The sequence below is a fragment of the Lichenostomus cassidix genome, chromosome 22, assembly GCF_008360975.1.
Source record: "Lichenostomus cassidix isolate B80296 chromosome 22, HeHo_3.0, whole genome shotgun sequence".
NCBI classification, from domain to species: Eukaryota; Metazoa; Chordata; class Aves; order Passeriformes; family Meliphagidae; genus Lichenostomus; species Lichenostomus cassidix.
In genome coordinates this window covers 2537431-2552875 of record NC_139502.1, presented here as the reverse complement: position 1 = coordinate 2552875, position 15445 = coordinate 2537431, and the positions used below count along the sequence as shown (strand labels likewise).

The following is a 15445-nucleotide window of genomic DNA, read 5'->3' as shown; positions in this document are numbered from 1 at the left end:
GTCACACAAACCCGCACCACCAAAAACCAAAATCTCCAAACAAACTCGCCGGTCTTATCAGCAAAGCGTCAGGGAACAGTTTAAAACAGCAAAAGGCCTGTTCCCATCCTCTCCATTCCCTGGCAGCAGCTCAAGAATTAAGTCATGTTTGCTTTCCTGCCTGGAAAAGCTCCCCTCGCTCTCCCCCTGCCTGTGGGAGCACAGCCTGAGCCAGCCCAGGGCACAAAGAGGCACCTAATGAAGTGGAAATTCACGGAGATTTCTCTTGTCCAGGGGGATGCTGCATGCAGCACGAGGTTTTTCAGGAGCACCTCAAGGTTTTTGTTGTGTTTGCAAAGGGCTGGTTGAACTGCAGGGTGGGGTTCAGGAGTTCTGGGGGTTTATTTGGGTTTTTGAGGTCCCAAACACGAGGGAGGTTTCATGAATCTCCAAGCATGAGGCAAAGATCCTCCAAACACTCACAGGGGATCAGGGCTTCGTTTTCAGAGGGAGTTTTTACAGGTATGCAAACACACAAATGTGGAAATAATATTTTTATAGCAAACTTTTCAATTAAACTATTCAAATTTCAAGTTTTTCAAGCATGGACAGTGAAGCCTGAAATCAGCATAAGGAGGACTCAACATCCCCTAAGTGAGCTTAACTCAGGGCAAGGCAGAAGGGAAATTTCCCAGAATCTGAAATTCTTATTCAAGAATGAAGAGAAACCTGAGGACAGCCCTCAACTCCATCAAAATGTGATTTACACCAGAATAACCCCAGTGCAAAGAAACTGCTGCCCCATGCAAGATGGGTTGATATTTATTCCTGCATTACACTTCAAAAGGTTTTGAAGTAACATCAACTCAAAATTTCAGGACAGAGTTTCACTACTGAGTCCCAGACACAGAAGTTTCTGCAAGTAGGGTTTATAATTTTATCTTATCCCTCTGGAAAATAAAAAGAACAATCCTGTTTTTACAGGGATCTGGATTTACAGATTTAAAATATGGGAAAATAACTACAAAGGGTGGTATCAGTACCAGGATGGTGCCATTCCCACCTGGAATGAACAGCTCTCCTCGGGATAAACAGGAATAATCTGTGCTTTTGAGCCAAGAACTTGGAGGCAGATTAACAATCAGGGTTGATGTCCCTTACTCTTTAATCTGCAAATTGAACAGAATTAGGAAACAGAAGAGAAGTACAAGGAATACAATAGAGTTGACCAATTATACAAAATCTCAGCAATTCCACTTTACATTTCATGTGCCACCACGTTATTTTGCTTTCAGGGTTTTCCTGGACAACGTGCTGGAGGGCTTAGAATATTTTTATTTAATGCTTCAGGAAATAAAGCAGATGATCCCAGGTCATTTAAAAAAAAAAAAATTAAAAATAAACAAAACAAAACCAAACCCAAACAATCTTTCAGAACAACAACAAAAAAAATTATTCCAGTCTACAAACAGCAGCTTCAATGTTTGTGTCACCCAGAACAAAATAGTTCCATAAAACATCTTACAAAGCAGTCCTGTAAAAAAAAAAAACCAAAAAAAACCAAAAAAAAGGAGAAGTAAGACAAAAGGAAGGCGCAGCATGAAGTGATTTCAGACAAGCAGTTTTGTGAGAGCTTTAATGGCACAAAATGTTTATAAGCTACAACTTATACATGTAAACTGTAGATAATGTTACAAAGTGCTAACTAATTGATGAAGAATGCATAATCACTTTGGCTCAGTTAACTCCAATAGTTCAACAAATGTCAATTTAAAAAAAAAAAAAAAAAAAAAATTGGAATTTCTAACAATCTTCAGCTTTCACTTTTGAAAACAGTAAGTAAATATGCATTTTGCTGCAGTTAGGTCAGCCTGCTGCATCTTTAATGTGCGAGTTTATGCATTTTGTTTTTATTTTTTTCTTGATCCTATTTACAAATAGTCTAGGCCAGTTTTCACTGAATGTAAGAAAAAAAAATGAAGCCTACAGTTTGTTTTTTTTTTTTGCCATTTTGTTTTTTCCAAAACTGTAAACAGGTATAAAGCTTTTTTTAAACAACATTTATCTTAACAAAACTTCAACTCTCAATAGTTGAAACCCCCTTTTCCCAATGATACAACAACACTCTGTTTCTGTTCATTGTAAAACTGGAAGTTGCAGATTTTCCTCCAAAGCTCGGAGTAAATATCAATAAATACTGAATTGTATCCCAGCCAGTGTTACAGTGACCATTCCTCAGCTCTGGGGTTCACAAGTTTTATTTCAAATCTCATTGGTGGTGTTGATACTCCAGCCACGAGCTTGCATTGTTATTTATCAGATCTTCTGAAGAATTCACTTTTAATTTAGAAAGGGGTCATTTCTTGGGGTTTTTCTCTTTAAAAAGTACTCCCTGCTTAGTAAAAATCTCTTTTTCCACGACTCCAATTTCATACAAAACAAGGTGCTGTGTTAGAACTGAGATTGCTCCAGCCTTTCTCCTGTCCCCTCAGGTTTTAGGGCTGGAAAATGGAATATTTGATGCTCTCTAAAAGCCCCTGCACCACATCCCCCTGCCTGCCCCACCTCGGGGTGAAACCCAACATCCACACCCCAGACAAACCCTCACTTGTGAGCAGCTCAAGTGCCACTAAGGATTCACAACTAAAAGAAAAAAAAAAACAATTCAAAAAGCAGATTACCCAAGAGGATTTGTTGTTCACCCTGAAAGCATTTTCTGACAGCGTTCAGAAGTAGAGAATAAAAATAAATACAGTTTAGCAGTGGGTTCAGATTTAACTTTTTCACTTCCTGGGAGCTAACTAAAGTGGTTTTTTTTAACCCAAATCTCAGCTGGGATTTAGCTTCTATGCATCAACTGGTTCAAGCAATCACTGCTCTATCAAATAATCAACTTTATAAAGTCTGATGCAAGCAAACAATTACAGGTAGCTGTTCTCTCCAAATGGCTGACCAGATTTTCTTATTTTCTACAAGTCAGCCTCCTAAAGTTTTTATTTAAATGAGATTTTTGCTAGTCTTAAAATTAGCATTGGTTCCCTAAATACTTAGTATTAAAGTCTATATCATATTTTTTTTTATATATTCATATATATATAAAAAAAGAGTATTCTATCCTTCAGAGTTCATGCTACATGTTCTGAAACCCAATAAAATCTATTTAAGGACACGACTGCCCCCGATGCTTTGTAACAATTTGGTACTAAAGCTTCACATTTCCAAAAGGAAGTTTTTCACTGAAGGAGGAAAAGGCTTAATGTTCCCTAAGATAAAAGTTTCAACAACATCAGTGAGAAAAATCTACCCTAACATGAGACACCACGAGTGACTTTCAGGTTCCAAGTATCCCCAAAAAGGAGATTGTACAGTAAACAATGAGAGAGAGAGAGAGAGAGGAATATTGAAAATTCATTTGCAGAAGTCATCGCAGAGCTTTTAACAACTTCTGAACCTTTCGATGCACCTGCAAGATTGTCCCCCTTAAGGATGAGTCTAACGCTTTTTTTTTTCCTGCTGAAACTGAGCTGGAAATGGTTCCACAACAAACAGAAGGATTTCCTTTGACACAGAGCCTAACTACACCTACAGCTGTTGGGTTTTTCCTTAATTCAGAACTACTTTGAGGAGGGAAAATTTCACGCGGGAAGTTTTTCCCCTCGAGAAAACAGGTAAGGAAAAAAGAAAAAGCTTCTTCACATGCAAACAATGCGATTTTTTTCTAAGATTTCCTAGGTATCCAGACAGGTTTTCCTACAAGGAATAAGGAGCTGACTTCATAGAAAAGACAAGATTACAACAATTACCTAATATTAAAATATGCTGATGGATTTAGTTCTCCTACTTTAAAATTGATGCAGTCTTTGCCTCCTGCAAATCAAATCAAATGCTGTTTGTTAGCCAATACAAGGGGCCAGGTAAACTCCCCCCAAAAAGCTGATTTAAACTGGGTCTTTATTGCCAGTGATTTCTTAACTTTATTCCACAACCAGCTTATTATCTTTTCAAAAGAAACAACTCTTTTCCACTCCAATCACTAATTTCCTTCCTTCCTTTCCTCACCACCATACAGCCAACACTTCGACCGTGCACAACTGAAGTTCAGGTTGCACTTAAAAGGAGGCAACAACCACTGATAAAATTAAACTTGCTGGTGGCATTTTGCATTGAGAGAAGCCCTTGCAACATAGAGACAAGTTGTAAACTCCATCCAGCAACTCTGACGTGTCTTGCAGGCCAAGAGGCAGGGGGAATGGGAGAGAGAAGGGGGGGGAAGAATGTGGATAGCCAAACACCTCAACAGAGTTCCAACACAATACTGAATTCCAGAGTTAGCAAAAAACCTGGATATGGAAGGGGAAGGGTGAAGTCAGGGTCATGCTTAAAATGGTCTCAAGTCAAATGTACTAAATGAGACAGAAACACCTCCACGGGTCACGAGGGCTCCAGGTTTTGCACTCCGTGCTTCAATAAGTGCTGGCTGAAGGTGTGGTCAGGCGTTTCCCAATGTAAATGCTGAAATAAAAGGTGAGAAGGATATTTCACGGGAATATTCCCTGGTTTTCAGCAGTCCCCACATCCCCAGATGTTCTAATCCCTCTCTCAGGGCTGAGATTCATTCACTAACTGCTGTAAAATTAATTAGAGTGAGGTTTTGAATGAGCCTGGAAGGATGGATGCTCTCAGCTCTCACCCAGAGTGGGTTTTCCTCCAGTTCCAGGCTCATCTGGAAACCCCAATCCCAAAACTGCTGTGTTTTTAGCCCAAATAATTAGCCCAAGTGCTGCCTCTAAAGGCAGGGTGTGAGCTTGAAAACTCAGCATTGAGGATCTATGCAAACATCAACCACAGACAAGATTTAAATCATTGCAGAAATCCACAATTTTGCTGCACTACAAATATCCCACAGTGCATCCTCACATATTCTATCCTCATTTATTTGATATTTTACATGGATTTAAGGAGATGCTTGAACTGAATCCCCAGAAACAAACAGAAAGCTAAATAAAAACGTGTTTGGAGTCTTTGCCCCATCCCAGAAGAACGTAAGATGGATAAGCAGAACGCAAGGATTTAGGCAAAGTGAGAGATTATGTGGGATTATGGAAACCCTGCTGAGCAGAGGCACAGCTGATCTTGCAGGACACATCCAATATTTCATTTCTCTTCCTCCAAGTACTCCAACCTTGACTTGCAGTAACGTCACAAAATGCAGCATTAAATTACCAATGACAGAGTTTGTGCCACACACAACCTCAGCATCCTTACTTGTACAATGTGGTTTTATAACTGTCAGCAAAAGTTAATTTTCACCTATTCTAATTTTCCCCTTTACAACCTGAACCATTTCAACAGAAGGCACATAATCAAACTGCACATTACACTGCAAAGGTTATTTGCAAATACATCCATGCATTTTCAATATAACTCCATTTATCCTACAAATAAAACACATTAATGGCTGCAAAGTTTGAATTGCTGCAAAGCTTTCCTGCTTCTGTGAAATACACCAAGTTTGAGTGAGTGGCAACAGTTGTTATTCTAGAAAAAGCACTTTTCAGCAGGACCTGACATAAAACAAAGTGGAAAAGCAAAAGCTGAAGTGAGAATTAGGTTCATACTTACCCTAGTCCCAGAGCCAAAACATGAGATATGAACAGAGATGGAATGAAAACCTTAAGAAATTCTGCAGAGAAAATGCCACCTTTTTTCATTGCTCCACTTTTCCTCATACTTAGAGACACTGAACGTTTAGGATGTCTGAAATGGAATTCCCTGCAAGAAGAGGGGGAAGGGAGGGAAAATTCAACAACACTTTTTTTGTTTCTTTCCCTTTTTTTCTTTTTTTCTTTTGCACACAAACGCACAGATCTCTGCAGGAACATTTTTTTTTTTTAAAGTACAAAGAGCTAGAGATGAAAGCCTGAGATTTCTTACACAGAGTAAGGAATCAAAGAGAATAAGAGGAGGGATTGTGGAGAGAACACTTCCACAGACAGTACAGACACAAAGGTGCACAGAGAGGGAATTTCAGGATGTGATTTGTTGGCAAGAAGCTTCATTTTTTTGTTCCAAACACAGATACAGAAGGTCTGCCACATTTAGACAGCATCCTCTATTTTAAAAAGATAAAATATTATTTTTAGTATGTTAAAAATACTGCTTTGCATTCAAGGATCTCAAGGTTTCCCCTTCCGTGGATGAACATTACATATTTTACATAGAAAGAGAAACAGGGACAGAGAATTCAGGAGACTTTCTCAACACTCTTCCATTTAGTAAGCCAAGACTAAATCATGAATCCCAGCTCCAAGTACCCAGCTCTCCCAATATTGTAATTTTGTCAAGAAACCTTGCAATCAGCTTGCTGTGGATTTCTATTACCTTCAATTCTGTTGCTATTTAGATTCTCATACTTCATTATTTTGGCTTTTTGTAGCCACAGAGAAACCGATCTTTTCCCATTTTGTTTTCAAGATTGTGACCAAGCTTTCCTTCATCTATTCATTAAAATGTATTAATATTCATTAAAAAGCCAGAGCTGGACTCACTTGGGAGGAATGTTTTCAGGCCTACTTGACCAGTCTGACACCCAGTCTGCACTTTTCTTCAAAACTTCCAATTCTTTCTCTCCTTCTACTGCTTCTTCTTCGGACTGAAACACACAGGGGACAAACCTTGTAACACTCAGTTAGCTCCTCCTCGGGGTGTTAAATTGAGAGTGACAACAGTGGTGACAAGATAAGCACCACATGGTGGCACCTGATAAACCAGCAAGTGTTCTTGGGCTGCTGATTATTTCAAAGAGATTTGATTTTGCCACCCGAAGCCAGGAAACCACAAGTTTTATTGCTACATCCAGGATTTCCACATCATTGCAGGCTGTTTGTGTTTTATTTTGAACTAACAAAAACAAAGGATTGTTTTAATGCTGAATGTAATAAGCCAGAACTATGAAAAAAATATTTACAAATGGAAAAAAACCATTAGGTTGATGGTGTTCCATTTAAAGCCCACAGAATGTGACTCAAAGCATGGGAAGTCATATAAAAAGGATTCAAAACCAGTATTTTGACTTTTTAAAGGGTGTTACTAGTTGTTTAAAATTTATATTACTTGCAAATAGTAGTTTCCAGTGGGTGAATCCCAAATGCAGGAGGGAAAGGCAAACACTCTAATTGTATATAAAGATTTAACTTTACATCAATAGATGCAAACATAGGAAAAGAAATCAATTAGCAAGAGTAGAGAACACCACTGACTTTAACTCCTACGTAAAATTACAATAATTTTACACTCTTGAGTGACTCTTATTAAAACAAAATAAACCACTTACAACACGAAGTGGGAAGCCCAGCAAAGCCAGAGGTAATCAAACAGTCACAAGTGAGATGCAGAGCTCACCAACACCTCCATTCAGGGCAGAACTGCACCAGGCCCAGCTCTTTGACAGAATGAAATTCAAGGTTTCATTCTTCCAGGAATGCTTTTTATTTAGACTGCTGAAGACAGCAAATTGTATGAAATGATCAAACTAAGAGTTCAGCATGAGTCTCCTCTCAGTTTGTGTTATGGAGATTACTCAGTGCCATGTCTGCATATCCATCACTGACAGCCTGAAATCTTGGGCAGAAATATCAACATTTCAAACCCACCTCTGACACCAGAGATGGAAATTCCTTCTTCCCTCACTCCAAAACTATTAATCTCCAAGTCAAATTTCAATTAATACAGAATTTATGTTCTTTTGACATCACAAAGTGCTTGTTCCACCCCTCAAGCCTACATCAAATAGCCACAACTTACAAATGTGTATTTTAAAAGTTAAGGAAGAAAGTACCTGAGAACTACTGTCTTTACTTGTGTGCATTTCCACATCAAAAGTTATCTGTCCATCATCTTGAGGTGAAGGGCTAAAGAAAAATGGATTTCGTTACGTCATTTTGCCAACTAGAGAATCATCAGTGTAGATAAATCTCAGCTGAATCATTTCCTCATGCACTTCTGCACATCATCCAGCTGAGTTACAGCCTGCACCACCCTTCAGGTCCCAAACACCAGCATCACAAACTCTTCCCAACCCCCCATCTCTTCAATTTTTAAATTTATAATCCTACCTGTGGCTCCCTAAAGCAAAGAAAGCACTGCCCAAAACTTCCAGCGCCACAGAAAAGATGCAAATCCCTTTGTTCTCGCAGGGAACGCTGCCAGTATTGTGAATTACAAGTGTTTTTGTATCATTACAAGTGGAAACATCACACAGTACCACGAGCCAGCGATTATTCCAAATACTGGAGCACAACAGACTTTTCCCTGAGAAAAAGCTTTGCCCCTCCCTGGGATAAAAAGGGCAGTGAACTGCAGGAGAGAGCCAGCACTGCTTTACCTGTCACAGTGGGAACTACCTCTTGAGCTGCTCTGTCCTGACTCGTGCTGGGCATCCAGCAGGATTTTCTCCATGTCCCCGTTGTGGATGGAGGAGGAGGACGGGACGTGCTCCAGGCCACCGTTCTTGCCGTTGCCGTTGTCGTTGCTGTTGCCATTGCCGTTCATCTGCAGCTCCACCCAGGAACCTGCGGGGAGACACAGTCAGATATGGAGCCACAGCCACAGACCCACATCCCATGGATCCACACCCTATAAACCTACACAGTATGGACCCATAGCCACAGACCCATGGCTCATAAACCTTCATACCATGGAGCCACAGCATGGACCCATAGCCATGGAGCCACACCCCATAAACCCACACAGTATGGACCCATAGCCACAGACCCACAGCTCATAAACCTACATCCCATGGACCCACAGCCACAGACCCACAGCATGGACCCATAGCCACAGACCCACAGCATGGACCCATAGCCACGGACCCACAGCATGGACCCATAGCCACGGATCTACACCCCATAAAGCCACACACACCATGGACCAGCACCCCATGGACCCACACAGCTATCCACCCACAGCCATGGACCCACACCCCATAAAGCCACACACCCCATGGACCCACACAGCATGGATCACAGCCATGGACCCACAGCCATGGATCTACACCTGATAAACCCACACACACCATGGACCCACAGCCATGGACCCATAGCCATGGATCTACACCCCATAAACCCACACACACCATGGACCCACAGCCACGGACCCAGAGCCATGGATCTATACCTTATAAACCCACACACACTCTAAACCCACACCCCATGGACCCACAGCCCGTAGACCCACAGCCATGTACCCACCTTCATGGATCTACACCCCATAAACCCACATCCCATGGACTCACAGCCATGGATCCACACCCATAAACCCACACACCCCATGGACCCACAGCCCATAAACCCACACACCAAAAACCCACAGCCATGGACCCACACACCATGAATCTACACACCATGAGCCCACACCCCAAAAACCTACACCACATGGACCCCATAAACTCACACAGCATGGACCCACAGCCATGGATCCACAGCCCATGGACCCACAGCCACAGCCCCACACCCCATAAACCCACACCCCAGGAACCCAACACACCACAGCCCCATACCCCATGGACCCAGACCCCATAAACCCACACCCCAGGGACCCACACCCCCTGGCCAGCCCGGCACTGAGCACAGCTCATTTATCAGCTGCTGGCAGAGGGGAACAGCAGCATGCTGGGCTCAGATAACACACACAGCCCTGACAGAGCACACAAACACGGCACAGGGTTCTCCTCCTTTCACCAACAAACACCCCAAAAAGCTGTGGTGTTGCTCCCTAACTCTGAGGCCAGCCAGTGAAATGTCCCCTCTGTCCCCAGGGAGGAATGCTTCATCAGCCACGTCTCTGTGTGCAGTTTGGAGCTTCAGCTAACTGTGGGTCACTCCATCACACACCACCCTGCTCTACACTCCTTCCTCAAACACAATTCCTACATCCCCTACTACAAAACTCCCCCCTGTGCAGCTTTATATCCTCCTTTCCTCTGCTTCCAAAGGCCTTGCATCAATCCCTGATTTTTCTATACATCAGGAATTCACCTATATCATCCATAAATCAGGCCATTCTCAGGTCCCATCCAGCCTGCTTTGCCCTGGCACAAACATCTCCCAAAAAGGTCAGATTTACTGGGTTTTCCCCTTTTTGTGGGCTTTTTTCCCCATTTTTCCCCATCCATATGTGCACCAAGATTCAGCAAAGAGCAAGAGTGCACCACAGTGTGTTAAAAGTCCACACACTCTGTAGTTAAGGTGGGAATTTTTATTTTTAAATGTATTCACTTGTATCTTCTGTGCAGACTAACTGAATGTGAGACTGGATGTACTGATACATTTTTTAGCAATATGTTTCAACTGGAAACAAACAGGTTTTAGAAATACATGATGTCAGCTCCTGTGTAATTTCATTTATTCCAGCTGCAGGCAGGAGCTTTCAGGGTGGCTTTTTGCATTTGGTTGACTATTTTTTAAAGTTTGGACATCTTCCTCACAGAGATGATAATATCCAAGAAAGAAAAGCAAGCCAGAAGCTACAAATACAACATCTTACACTACTTTTTGAGCTTTATTTGCAAAAGTTCTACACTTTAACACCGATTTTTGATCTCTGAAATGCACCTGAGAGTGCCTGCACTTATATTTTACAGCACAGCTTTGTCTCTGGGAGCTCCAGCAGTGACACAGGAAGGGATGTTAAATTAGGAGCCTGTTTTCCACTTGATTTGGTGAAGAATTCCCCTTTAGTACCAATTATTCCCGATGCCATTGCAGTGATGCCCACGGAAGCACCATGCCCTGGTGGTTGCCAGGCTGGATTCACAAACAAGGAATTTTGGGTGTGCACAGACACCAGCTCAGCACTGCACCCTGGGCTTTGCAGATAACCAAGTGTTAACTGGCAGGAGGCAGCTTTGCTCAGTCAGCAGCCGACAGAGGCTGTGTTATTCCAGATTTGTGATGATTGCTGCTGCCTGAATTCCTAAATGAAACAGCCAAACTCGAAGAGCTTCGTCAGGAAGGTTGTTCTGCCTCACAGCAGCAAGAAAGCACAGCTGCAGAGCAGCAGGTGGCAAATGCAGTTAGCAGGTGGCTAAAACTTAGGTAAAAAAGCTTTATGCTCCCCAATAACCACTCTGGGGCATTGGAAAATCAGGATTTGCAAAGGTATTTATGATTTTAAAAAATCAGCAGAGGGCAAAGGTGTGAGGGGATGTGTTCTCTGACACCAAAACAGAGGATGGTGATCAAATCTTCTTACTTTGACACACAGCTCCAAACCCACCTAATAAAATATTGATTTATCCTGGGCTGCCAATCCCTGAGTTTACCTAAAAAAGGTGTGAGGGATGTGTTCTCTGACACCAAAACAGAGCATGGTGATCAAATCCCCTTACTGTGACACACAGCTCCAAACCCACCTCCACTAATAAAATATTTATCAATTTATCCTGGGCTGACAAACTCTGAGTTTACCTAAAAAGATGTGAGGGGATGTGTTCTCTGACACCAAAACAGAGGATGGTGATCAAATCTCCTTACTCTGACACACAGCTCCAAACCCACCTCCACAAATAAAATATTTACTGATCTATCCTGAGCTGCCAACCCCTGAGTTTACCTAAAAAGGGGTGAGGGATGTGTTCTCTGACACCAAAACAGAGGATGGTGATCAAATCTCCTCACTCTAACACACAGCCCCAAACCCACCTCCACAAATAAAATATTTATTGACTGATCTCAGGCTGCCAACCCCTGAGTTTACCTAAAAAAGGTGTGAGGGATGAGTTCCTCTAACACCAAAACAGAAGATGGTGATCAAATCTCCTCACTCTGACACACAGCTCCAAACCCACCTCCACTAATAAAATATTGATTTATCCTGGGCTGCCAAACCCTGAGTTTACCTAAAAAGGTGTGGGGGATGTGTTCTCTGACACCAAAACAGAGCATGGTGACCAAATCTCCTCACTCTGACACACAGCTCCAAACCCACCTCCACTAATAAAATATTTATTGATTTATCCCAGGTTGACAAACCCTGAGTTTACCTATAAGGTGTGAGGGATGAGTTCCTCTAACACCAAAACAGAGCATGGTGATCAAATCCCCTCACTCTAACACACAGCCCCAAACCCACCTCCACTAATAAAATATTGATTTATCCTGAGCTGCCAAACCCTGAGTTTACCTAAAAAGGTGTGGGGGATGTGTTCTCTGACACCAAAACAGAGCATGGTGACCAAATCTCCTCACTCTGACACACAGCTCCAAACCCACCTCCACAAATAAAATATCTACTGATTTATCCCGGGCTGCCAACCCCGGAGTTTACCTATAAGGTGTGAGGGATGAGAAACAGAGATGGTGATCAAATCTCCTCACTCTAACACACAGCTCCAAACCCACCTCCACTAATAAAATATTGATTTATCCTGGGCTGCCAACCCCTGAGTTCACCTAAAAAAGGTGTGAGGGATGAGAAACAGAGGATGGTGATCAAATCTCCTTACTCTGACACACAGCCCCAAACCCACCTCCACAAATAAAATATCTACTGATTTATCCCGGGCTGCCAACCCCGGAGTTTACCCAAAACACCTCCCAGCCCTAGTAGGAAGAAACCCCAAACAGTGCAGTGAGTAAAGAGTGCCCTGGAGCCGAGCAGGAGTTGACATGAGCAGCAGCACGTTCCCAGCTGAGCTCACTGGGAATGACTCAAAAGACACTCAGGGAAGCATAATCTGCCATCAAGCTCCAACAAGCTCCAACTCCCACTGCGCTCACAACCGGTTTGGGACAGAGCAGAGAACACGCTGATTAGAGGGACAGAAAGCTCTGCTCCTTTCAAGGGATGGATTGGAGAATGAAGTGCCCAAAGAACAGAGAGTGGGGTTTGCCCTGAGCTTTTTTGGGAAGTAAGGAAGTTATGTTATTCAGCCGGCTGAGAACCTTTAATTTGAGCGTATTTCTGCTTGACAGTAAAATAGGAAATGAGGCAGAATGAAGAGTGGTGGAATTAAGAGCAGAAGAAGTAAGGAATGTGGCAGCATCTCCTCCCTTCATAAATCACATAACACACACTCTTAGGAGAAAAAAAAACAACCACACAGCTGTTTATATGAATGGTATTTTTCTCCAAAATAGTTTGAATTTTGGCTGTGCTCTATGGCTAATTATTTCACTATGAATTGATATATACTGACTTTAATTCCATGATTTTCCATAACTTGATGGACTGTTTAAACAGCAGGGGCTAAACTTGTTGGGGAAGAAGGGTCTCATTTTGTTTATTTCTTCCAATTTCACTTGGGTGCATGAAGTAGAAATGTACAGGTATATAATTTATATACTGCTTTTAATACACCTTAGAGATATAAAAATACTCCAAAGTACTGGCTCACGAGTAGTCTGAGGCATGATCAACCTGAATAAACTAATAAATATCACTTTTACAATGAAGTACAACAAAAAAAAAAAAAAAGAGAGAGAAAGGAAAAGAAAGCCAGATTCCCACAGTGGTAATTATTAAGCAGATTTTCCATGACAGAGCTGGATGGGCTCTTGCCCAAGGTGGGATTTCTTTTTGTCAATGTGTAACAGAGCTTTATAATAATTAAAATACAGGAACCATCCAGAATTCCCAGAGCAAGCAAGTTGATTTTTTAATCCCTATGAACCCAACAAAGCACAGGTTACATTTCATTCCCAACTCTTCTGCCCTCCAAGTTCTAAGAGATCTTTGAATAAAAAGCCCTAAACAGACACAAACCACACAGAGACACCATGAATACATGTCTGAGCTCATTAGCCTGAAAAGTTCACCGAAAAGCTGCGAGAATGGCAGAAAATGCACCTCAGCCACCAAAGCATTGTGCAGGGGCTGAAGGTCTGAAAGCAGCACTAAGCTGCCTGCAGCTGATGGGGTGGATTTGTTTTGTCCCAGGAGCACAGAGTGACAAATATTTCCTCTCCCACCTTGTGCTCAGCCCCTCCGGAGCCTCGATGAGCTGAGCCAGCAGCAAGATCTCCGTGGGCAGATCCAGCCCTGGCTTACAGAGCTCTCAGCTCCTATCTCTCAGCAGATTAACGAGTGCCACGGAGTTACCACACCAGAGGAAAGGAAAAATAAAACATTCAGGCACGAAACGTGGCCGTTTCTAAAGCAAGCGTCGAGTCAGGCGCGGGGCATGTCGCAACTTTGACAGGCTAATTGTTATTTGAGTATAACAGGCCTGAATAATTTGCCGAAATTATTGACTCAGGTAACATTGTTTGGGGCGCCACGGTTATCACCCGATGGAGTGTTAGCACAGCACAATAGCAGCGCTATGGAATGGGCACAGTTTATTCTTCTTTTCGTACAATTCCCATCGAGTTATGGAAAATCAGCCACTTTATTTCGTGCTCAGGTAAACTTCCTCCTAAACCACGGACGTTACAGCCAGTCATTAATGCAATTTATTCACCTCTTCGGCTGCAGTATCCTTAAAATTTAAAGATGAAGAGACACGCTGAAGGAGCTGTTTATACCGAAAGGAAAACATCTGCCAAGTAAGTACCAGAGCCTACACGATGTGCCTTACTAGTGTTATCCCAGGAACAAAAGGATGCAGCAGAGCAGCTGACAGCGATGCCGGATACAGAGGGAAATAGCTCACGTCAGTGCTATTGACTCAGCCACTGAATAAACTCATTCCCACAGCCGCGCTCCTCCCCCTACCCCGCTGTATCCCCACCGCCGCCGTTCGGGTAAACTCCGTGTAACCACGCAACGAGCTCGGCCCGTTCCTCGGGGGGCTCATGGCCCCCAGCCGCCCCTGAGGGCCGCCGGGCCGGGTCCTGTGGGGGCAGCAGTCCCGCAGCTCCGGAGCCCGCTTGCCCCAGGCCGGCAGTGCCCCAAGGCTCTCCCGGGCCCCGCCGGTGTGGGAGAGCCCCGCTCGGGCCCCGCCGGTACGGACAGCCCCGCTCGGGCCCCGCCGGTACGGACGGCCCCGCCGGTACGGACAGCCCTGCTGGCGCGGGACAGCCCCGCTCGGGGCCCGCCGGCACGGACAGCCCCGCCGGTACCGCCAGCCCCGCTCGGGCCCCACCGCCGCGCTGAGCCCCCGCGGTCGCCGCCGGGCCATTTATACCGCTGCGCCGCCGCCCATTGGCCCCCGGCGGCTCGCGCGGCGCGTCCTCCGCCAATGGCGGCCCGCGGCGGCGCGAGGGGGTCGCGGCCCTCAGGGCCCCTCAGGGCCCCCCGCGCCATTGCCCGCCCGCGCCCCCGCGGCCGCACTCACTGTTGAGGCCGGGCTCGCCCTGCGTGCCGTCCGCCGGCGGGCTGTTGTTGTTGTTGTGCTGCGGCGGCTCCTGAGGGCTGGACATGGCGGCGGCGGCGCGGCTGAGGCGACTGAGGAGCCGCTGGGGCAACAACAACAAACCCGGACTCCGTTCCGGGCCCGGCCAGCCCCGCCCCGCCTCCCCGCGCTGCG

The 15445-nt window shown here is 44.2% G+C and overlaps 1 protein-coding gene across 1 annotated transcript; it reads right to left on the bottom strand.

The window, feature by feature from the left end:
* Window positions 1–1113: 1113 nt before the first annotated feature.
* On the bottom strand, window positions 1114–15445 carry BNIP3L (BCL2 interacting protein 3 like). The gene is made up of 6 exons (XM_085080421.1): window positions 15254–15445; window positions 8363–8549; window positions 7817–7889; window positions 6528–6631; window positions 5602–5751; window positions 1114–4491 (listed from the first exon to the last, which is right to left on the bottom strand). The coding sequence occupies exons 1-6, from the start codon at window positions 15336–15338 to the stop codon at window positions 4443–4445; spliced, it is 648 nt and encodes a 215-aa protein (XP_084936547.1). The 5' UTR covers window positions 15339–15445; the 3' UTR covers window positions 1114–4442.